This window comes from Antennarius striatus, chromosome 10, assembly GCF_040054535.1.
Source record: "Antennarius striatus isolate MH-2024 chromosome 10, ASM4005453v1, whole genome shotgun sequence".
Taxonomy (NCBI): domain Eukaryota; kingdom Metazoa; phylum Chordata; class Actinopteri; order Lophiiformes; family Antennariidae; genus Antennarius; species Antennarius striatus.
In genome coordinates, this window is record NC_090785.1 from 14641568 (window position 1) to 14651444 (window position 9877).

The 9877-nt window shown below is 39.4% G+C and overlaps 1 protein-coding gene across 2 annotated transcripts; it reads left to right on the forward strand.

Moving 5' to 3' along the window:
- The first annotated feature begins 899 nt into the window (after positions 1-899).
- npy7r (neuropeptide Y receptor Y7) lies at positions 900-9574 on the forward strand. Of its 2 annotated transcripts, none has more exons than XM_068326073.1 (2): positions 900-908; positions 6861-9574. In XM_068326073.1, exon 2 carries the CDS (start codon positions 6861-6863, stop codon positions 7974-7976), a length of 1116 nt encoding a protein of 371 aa, XP_068182174.1. In that variant the 5' UTR covers positions 900-908; the 3' UTR covers positions 7977-9574. The 2 variants fall into 2 exon arrangements, with proteins under 2 accessions (XP_068182174.1, XP_068182173.1); XM_068326072.1 differs by lacking the exon at positions 900-908 and adding an exon at positions 4331-4375 and having other exon boundaries at positions 6824-9574.
- The last annotated feature ends 303 nt before the right edge of the window (positions 9575-9877 follow it).

The window sequence follows — 9877 nt, forward strand, 5'->3', positions numbered from 1 at the left end:
TTTAAGAGTATATACCTGATTGAAAATGCTTTTAAAGAATGACTTGTTTCAAGATCAGAATGATAGTGGAGAAGGACCAATATCCTTTTCAGTAAAAGATGTGACGTGACAGTTTTGTGTTTATATAACACCAGTGGACGTCAAAGAGAGATTTTCAAGAGAGGTAAAAGCATCAATGCTACACAAGATGAGATGTCCTGATTTAGATTGTTTCACCAGTATTGAAAGGGTGTACTTTATTCTCTGCTCGCCTGCCTGTGGCAAACTTTCTTGTGGCAAACTTTCTACCTGACCTTGATGATGTATTAAAGTTTAATTAAAAAGTTAAAGACATATTATGCAACTATTTTCATGAGTTGAATAACATTGTGTAAAAACTGTAGTGCACCTGTAACAGGAAATCACACAGAGAATGCACCGCTTTGCTATTATCCTTAAACTTAAACAAAATCCTTTATTTTCTATAATGAGGAGATCATCAGTTATTATATCATTGCGGCCATGACATAGCACACATTATGGTGATGTCACCTTGATGACAGGTGATGCTGTATGGATCAGAAACATGGAGGACCACTAAACTCATAACGCAAAGACTGCAAACGCTCATCAATACCTGCCTAAGAAGAATCCTTCATCTGGTGGAAAGGCAAAGTAACCAATGTGGACCGTGGAAAAGAACAAACCAGGAACCCATTGGCATACAAATCTGGAAGAGAAAGTGGAGTTGGATCAGCCATACCCTCAGAAAACCCACAACAAACATTACCCGACAAGCCCTGAAATGGAACCCCCAAGGAAAAAGGAAACAAGTTCGCCCCAGGAACAGTTGAAGAAGAAGCGTTGAAGCAGAAATAGCAGAGAGTGGGCTGAACTGGGGAGACCTCGAAAGAACACCTACAAACCAAGTGAAATGTAGAGCGTTTGTCAACGGCCTGTGCATCCTAGAGGAGCAAAGGGCTTAAGTCAAGTAAGTCACCTTGATGACACTGTTCTGTCTCATGTAAAATTATTTTGCTTCTCTCCTTGTCCCAAAAGCCTGACTCCGACTGTTTGGAATATTTATCTGTAGAAGTTTAGAATTCACCAGCTAAAATATGGATTCCTATAATATCCACCGATCTCATTTTGTCTGGACGTTGATTTTACCTTTGACAGCTATAATAAGACTTTTTAATTACTTTATCGATTTATATTGCCATATAATGATGATAGTTTCTCTCCCTTCCCTGTTACTATGCTGAAATGTTGCCCCACCAAATACAAATTGTGTTTTCATCACTTATAATCAAAGCATGATCATGATGAAAATTTTCCATGCCTAGGTTGGTTTACATGGATTTGTCTGTTATAAATAATTTTCATGACATTAGCTAAAGTAGAACAAAAAGTGAATATACAAACTATGTCAAAATATTGAAGAAGGAAAGGGATCAGAATTCACATTCCTACCATCTGCCTCAAAATTGCATATAAATATATTCTTTATCAAAATCCAGGCACTACATTTAAGATATGTTGCAACAGAAATGAACAAGTCAATGAGGGCTCCTCCATCTCTAGTCTTTCATACGAACTTGTTTATTTCAAATTCCACACACCACATATTGATGACCTGTGCTTTTGTTAATTAGTCTCTTTCATGTTGTTAAAAGCTCAAAATATCAGGAAGCAGCACTGAGAACAAAACCTCGATATCCTCACTAAGAGTAAGAACCCTGCTGGTAGCTTTTAAATTAGGGCTTAATGGGACATTTAATTTGTATGTCTCCTAGGACACATTATTGATGGATATAACTCTAACAGAGATTTAGCATCAGAAGTGGGACATTTCTTCCCCTAAGATCCATCAACCTCGTGTAAGATAAAATAAAAGTTAACCAGGAGGGTGACTGAAGTATCCTACATAAATATTAATCTCAGAAATCCAATTTGTCAACTTCCACAACAGGACTGTCCATCTTTTAAAATCAATATTTTGAGTCATTGAAGAATTAAAGGCTGTTACCTGGATCAAACCACCACATCTCCCACTCAAGTGAATCTGTGTCAAAAACCCTGAGAGTTAAAGTAGGAAGGAGGAGGCAGGAATGGGATTATTCAGTGTGGCTGTCCACACACACACACACACACACACACACACACACACACACACACACACACACACACACACACACACACACACACACACACACACACACACACACACACACACACACACACACACACACACACACACACACACGGGATAAGCTCTGATAAATAACTTGGGTTGTGTGTGCTCTACCCACAGTTTGGTGGCTGTGAGATGTGAGGACTCCTCTGAGGACATTCTTTGAATGACTAGGTGATTGGAATTTACATTCTCAGTGAAGCTTGACAGAAGCAGCAATCAGATGGAGAATTATGTCCTGAATGCAGGGGAATCCTACAAAGCTCACTCATTTGTTAGATATACTTTAGTGTGAGCACGGGTAAACATGTGAAAGGATTAAAAATCTTAGTCCGACAGTAAAACCAGTGCTTAATTTAAAACTGGCACTGCATATTAGAAAAATCTCCTTCATGGTCACACCATGAAACAAAACATCCTTACCATTTTTCAGAAGCCGTAGGAGATGAGCAAACAAGGCTGAAAGAGCTGTCAACCTTGACTGCTGAGCGACCCAGTGCACATGGAGGCTGGGGGAGGCTCAAAATAAATTGAGGTTTAAAGGCAACTAGCCCCAATCAATAAGGGTCAGTCAATCAGTACTCCCAAATATTGCATCATCAAATACAATCCCACCAGTTTGATTCACAGATCTCATAAAATGCTGCTTCCTGATTGACAAAACTGAGCTGAACTGTTAGTGACAGTGACAAGATCTTTCAGTAGCTCTGGGGAAATGCAAAGGATTACGCTCAATTCATGAAATCCTGCTGGTATCAAAATCAGAAACAAGTCTCTAAATGGGTGCAGTATACAGCTCCTTTGTTGAATTCACTTAACAAAGACGGCTGCCACAAATACATGTAAACAATCCATTAGCTTCCAGGTTTCTTGTGTATTTTCGCAAGTTTTATCGTATAATTTTTCATGTGTGAAAAAGGATACATTATTTCATGTACAAATGAATAGTCTAAGGAAATGTCTTTTCACAGTTACGATAATTATTGACCCAGTATAATAAAATCTCATTCTTAATAAACCCCATTATAAGTTAAAACAGTCAAGTGATTGTTGAAGTTAGAGCAATAAAATACTGACTCAATTCACAACAAAACTCCAATTTAATGCACTATATTTCAGCAATTTTTAATAATCTGGCACCACAAATGTCTCTTGCACATGTCCACCGTTCAAGATAAAATTACAACCTATTCTCCAAGAACTTAATTTATTGTGTATATGATTCAGGATCCAATGAAGGTCACATTGATTGGAATATGCTTTAAATGGCTCTGCCTCAATTTAGCACAAGATTGGTGCACATGACTATACATCACCAAAGCAAGTTCACAATGACAACCCATCAAAAATGTTCTATTAAAATAGATTTTAGCAATATGTGATTTCATTGTTGATAAGGCGGCACGGTGGCGCAGTCGCCGCACAACAAGGCGGTTTCGGGTTCGAGTCCCGCTCTGTGCAGAGTTTGCATGTCCTCCCCGTGTCTGCGTGGGTTCTCCCACCTCCAAAAACATGCGCCTCAGGTTAATTGGCCGGTTAGGCTCCAGCTCCCCGCGACCTGCGCAAGCAGAGGAAGCAGGTTTTAAAAAATGAATGAATGAACATGTGATAAGAGAGGAACTCAGGACTGAGTCGTGACAGGGAATCATATTGATCGGTTTGACTTTCAGAAAAACAATTATATGAAACCCAGTTTTATGTTTTCTCGTTTCATTGTTGGTCACAGTTACGTTCACACATACAGTAATGTGATCAAATGAAGCAAAAATGAAGGATTTACTTTTCAGTCCTACAACAATGAAAAGTTTCTTCATGGCTGAGAGGCAGAAAGCGCAAAGTCTATTTGAAAATACAATGAATTATAAACTGAGATAAAACAAAATGTCATAAACTGAGTGACGTTAATCTGCGCTCGCACTTTCAAGGGTAATCTTTGTTTATTTGATGAAACTTGTTTACTGGGTAACACAATGGAATTGAAACAATCGAGCCTCTCAGAAAACATTATCTATAGACGCAATCCATGCGAACATCTCCTGGAACAGACGCTGAATTCTATGGAGCTGCCTCAAGAACGCACAGTCGCGCCATAGGATGCGCACTCGAGGCTACAGCTTGGGAGGAGCTTCGGGAATTTTTCTCCCTTGTTTAACGCCACTCACGATTGAACGCTCGTTTGCAAAAGGAGATTTTGTGGGAAAGGTGAGTGCATTAATGTGTGATTTTATGTGGACTTTTTTATGATCATTGCTTAATTATTTAGTGATAAAAATGGAAGATAAAACAAATTGGCTTTGTAACTTATACTTGTTGAAACTATCATACGTGCGTAATTTGGTTATGAGAGCAAAATTTAATTAACAGGATGAACAAATGGACAATTTACGTAGCACGGGAGATTTTTATGGGGTGCAAGCAAACGTTTTGCACCTGTGAAGTCGGTTGAATGTACTTTGGTAACTCCCTTGGAGATATTTCAATGCGCACTTGTCATTAAGTTAAATAGCGACAAATTACGCACGAGTGAAACATCAATGCATCTTTGATTGTGAATTGGGTATTTCATCATAATTAGTTCACTAGAATCTGATTGTATTGGACCTGTTTATTTCAGCAGGTGTACGATAGTAGATCCTTTCAAGACTGCTTTGACAAATTACTGACGTGAGGTGCACGTCGCCGGGAGTGTGTGTCTTATAAATCCCTATTGCCTAGGGCTGTCGGCACGGAGAGTTCCTGCAGGCTGCACATGTTTCATTTAGGTGTTATGTCACACAGTTGTTGTCATGACCATGTCATGACGATGGTCCCTATAGATTCAAAAATACCGTGTCATCGCGTGTGTGTGTGTGTGTGTGTGTGTGTGTGTGTGTGTGTGTGTGTGTGTGTGTGTGTGTGTGTGTGTGTGTGTGTGTATGAATGACAAGGTGTTGGTGTCCAATAAATTAGTAGATATAGTAGTATGTATATACAGTATTTATATGTACAGTATATCCATACATACATATATACAAAGTATGTATGTATATATATAGTCTTTTTCTTCTTTTCATATATATATATATATATATATGTACGCACACACACAAAATAAATGTATGCATATATACAGACAAATATGCACACACACACACACACACACACACACACACACACACATACACACACACACACACACACACACGAATGACGTTTTTTTTGAATCAATAGAAATTATTGGCATAACATGGTCCTGGCATCCACAGTGTGACATAACCCATAAATGAAACGCGTGCCGCCAGCAGGTATACCCCTCTGAACATATATTCTTTCTCTGGAAAAATATGTTTCACATAAACCCAGAAAAATCATCACTTTTTTCTCCAAAACAAATTAAACCAAAGGAAGATGAGTTTTTTGAAAGCCTCTGATTGAATCAAATGGTACCAATGCAATTAGCATGATTCTGTTTAATGAGGTTGCAGAATAGTCAGACGTTAAAGAGTATTTTCTATAGATGCTGTACAGACAAAATAATCTCTATTTATCCTATTAATTCAGCAGGAGATATTACACTCTGGTAAATTGACTGAAAATCAACTAAACTTCAGCAAGTAGAATAATGAAAAGAGAGGATTTTTTGGGCAGGATTCCGGCATGACACACAATATTCCTTTCATGAGGCAGACTCTGTACGAAAGTAGACTGCAGCTCTAATGACGCACCTTTAAACCAGCTGACTTCTGCTGATCACATTGCTTTCTCCATAAGTTTCCTTTACCCTTTATAATAGTCCAGGTGTTCATGCCCCTTTGGAAAATTACATCCTATAACCAAATGATTGTGACAAAGCCATGTGCAATGACATTTTATTTTATATTGACGTAGCTACCAATGAGGTCTGGCTTCTTCATGGACACATATAGAACTACTTTTGTGCTAATAATCATCCTGTATTGAAGTATGTTTTTCCTTTTTGCTTAGATTTTCAGAGCACTCGCTTCTTCAACACAATCTTGGGTAATTGTCTTATAATTAGGTTGCAGTCTTTGCAGTATTATCTTCAGTGTTGCACGGTATCATTTCCTCAAGTCGAATACTAAATGACTTTAATAGAACATTAGAACATTTACAATGCAATCAATACTTTCCAGGTGATATGTAGAGATTAATGAAGCAGCTGTGTATCAGTTCGGTTTAGTCAAACTCATTACAGGTTGGATTGAACATTGCTATCGCAGGTCAGATCCTGAAAATAACAGACATGTTTTTAAGCCCACTTGCAATGAATGTGTTGGATGGATTGCCCATAGTTCAATTTTTTCAATGACATGTTTTTATATTGATGTATTATGTAAAGAGAGGAAGAGAACCTGCCAGGAGATATTTAAATTAATGATTTAATTAATCAATTGTAAGTTCTAGCAGCAGTAGCTTTGGTTTAGTCAGGGATTCAAGTGAACAGGTGGAAGTCTGACAGTGGGAGGCCAGTGGGGATGACGTTCTAGTCAAGCATCAGCTACTTATAATGGTTGATTGATAGAAGGAATGCTTCATGGGGAGTGGTTGCACGACACATTAACAGGAAATACAGATGTTGTGAAATCTAAATGTAAAATTGTACAAACATGTGCCAAGAAGTAATTCTATTTAATATTTTTACCTCCTCAGGCATCAGCCAAGCCTTGATCTGTCATCTCCTGCTAAGATGAGCCCACCGGACTCATGCAACAGCAGCAGTGAAGGTGAGGCTGCCGAAACCAACCCCTGGTTTCTTCTGAACGACAGCATGGGTTTATACTCTCCTGGTTTCCACACTGACATCACCAAGCACCTCGGAGTCCAGGCCACGCTTATCACCGCATACTCCCTCATCATCCTGCTGGGGCTGGTGGGCAATGCTCTGGTCATATACATGATTATTCGCTACAGAAACATGAGAACAGTGACCAACTTCTTCATAGCCAACCTGGCGGTGGCAGACCTCCTGGTTGACACTCTTTGCTTGCCCTTCACTCTGGTTTACACTCTGTTAGACGAATGGAAGTTTGGGGCTGTGCTGTGTCACATGGTGCCCTTTGCCCAGGCCCTGAGTGTGCATGTTTCCATCCTGACCTTGACTGTCATCGCTCTGGACCGTTACCGTTGCATCGTCTTCCATCTTGGCCGGCGCCTAACTTGGCACTCCAGCTTCCTCATCATGGCAGCCACCTGGACTTTGTCCGCCGTCCTGGCAGCCCCCATGGCCATCTTCAGAGAGTACCGCTACGAAGAGATCCCCTCCATCAACCTGCGTATCGCCGTCTGCTCTGAGAATTGGCCCCATGGGACTAGTAGGGATGGAGTTATTTACAGTTTCTCTATGCTGCTGTTGCAGTACATCATTCCTTTAGCCATCATCAGCTATGCTTACATCTGCATCTGGGTTAAACTGAAGAATCACATCAGCCCGTCCAGCCGAAATGACAGTATCAGTCGCCGCAAAAAGGCCACCAAGATGTTGGCTCTGGTGGTTGTGGTGTTTGCAATCTGCTGGTTGCCATTCCATGTGATTCAGCTGGCCAGCGATTTGGATCTGGCACTCAGGCTGAAGGAGTATAAATTCATTTACACAGTGTTCCATATCATAGCCATGTGCTCGACATTCACCAATCCCGTTCTTTATGGGTGGATGAATAAAAACTACAGGAATGGCTTCCTGATGGTCTTCCGCTGCGAGGACAAGCCTGAGTCTTTCCACCCAGAGGGCTCCTTCAGGACACGTTCCTTGAGAAGGCTGACACTGAACGGTCGTAACGGCGGACACCCTCCAACTGCTGTATGAGAGTAATACAAATTGAAAGCCTGTAGGATATAACTGAACACAGTGAACACACTTGTGGTTTCTGGCGCTTGCGGTTCAAACGCATCCCTGTGGCTTGAATGAGTTTGAGTATCTACTGCGTGCCACTGGACAAGACTCAAAGTGTTGCATGCAAATTGCTTTATTTAAGGTTATTCTTTCATTTGTGAATGGTACTTGTGAAATACATGTGCTGCTTAAGATATATGTATGTGGGGTGTTGATTAACTTTACAAAGTATTGTGTTTCTTGTTAATGCAGAACTCCTGATGTTAAATAGTGCTTAATTAATGATGCGCACCATTGCACACACGGCCTAACTGAGGTTATTAATGTCTCCATCATCACTGAAGGGAAGGAGTTAATTGTAGCAGTGAGAACAAATGTAATTGTTGACTCTTTTTGTTCTGTTTGCTAGATACTTCAAACATTTTGATTAATTCCACTGAGTTAATCTAAATGTTGTGTTTTTATTTAATTCAAGTATACTTGCAGGCCTCTGTGTCATAAAGAATGGAAATGAAAACCATTGACATGCCTGAAGTGTGATCAACAAGTTCTTGATGTCTTCATTACTGAAGGTGGGCAGCTGTTTTAGGATGTTAAAAGGGATTTGGAAAAGCAAGTGATTCTTCACTCAGCTGTTAAAGAGTCCTTAGTGGTTTTCTAATAATGAACAATTATTGAGGAACATAAATCAACCACAGACACTCAGGTAACACATTTTAAGCCACCGGTGTGCACCTAACTCCCAGAGCTGATTTGACCACAAGGACACATTGTGTTCTGTTCCTCCATCATAATCATAGCCTTAGCTTGGCTGTGAATTTCCCAGTCTGGAATCATTAAAGTATGCCTTAGTAAAGTATATCTACCTAAAGCTTTACACTATAATTGAATTGGGATAAGTGTAAAAATAATGCCTATCAGATTGTATCAGATGTAAAGCTGAAACTATATTGATCACAGACAGTTTATTAAGAAAATTTAAACTTTTGGGTGTAACCGTGTCTGAATGTGTTTTTTCCCATCCAAACATTAGGGTCGTACAGGAAGGGTAATCTTGAACCTAACAGAAAATCTGTTAGGTTCAAGATTCTGTTAGGTTCAAGATTAAGACGAAGCACCGTATTTATTTCATCAGAGAAAACTGAGGCTAATCCAACAAAAAACTTAAAGATAACATGATAAAATTAAAAAGGAGTCAGAATACTGTCCAATAAAGAATTTCGTGAACACATGGCCTACAAAGTGTGAGTCATTTTACTACAGAGAAAATATGTTCTCTGTATTACTTGTACTTGAAACCCACATTTCCTGACTGAGGCTGTATTGCTTATGTTTTCAAGACAAGCGTTGAGCTTGATTGTATGGCATAAAATCAAGTAACATCAATGTTTGAAGGTTCGACTGAGGGGAACAATAGAAAGAAAGATAATCCATCAAATCCTGAGTGTGTTTTCATGCAGGACACTGTAGGCCTTCACCATATTAAAGGTGTGCCTCACAATTGTTCTGGCAAATTTCTCGTTTTCTTAATTCAAATTCACACCAAGAAGCATTTATGTGAAAGAACAAAGAAATACCATTCTTAAAACTGATATTAATGAGTTTGATTGACATTTCCTTCAGTGCAAAAAGATTTTTGAGATACTGTATATATACTGTATATATATATTAAAAAGTATTCTGCCACCTTCCTTGACTCGCATATGATGTCGGTCCACTTTTTACAGCTATAACGGCTTTAGCTCTTCTGGGAATGCTGTCCACATGGTGTAGGAGTGTGTTTATGGGATTTTTCGACCATTCTTCCAGAAGCGCGTTTGTGAGGTCACACACTGATGTTGGTCTAGAAAGCCTGGCTCTCAGTCTTCACTGTA

Coding starts and splice junctions, on each gene's coding strand:
- npy7r (XM_068326073.1), top strand. CDS start 6,861: ATGAGCCCACCGGACTCATGCAACAGCAGCAGTGAAGGTGAGGCTGCC.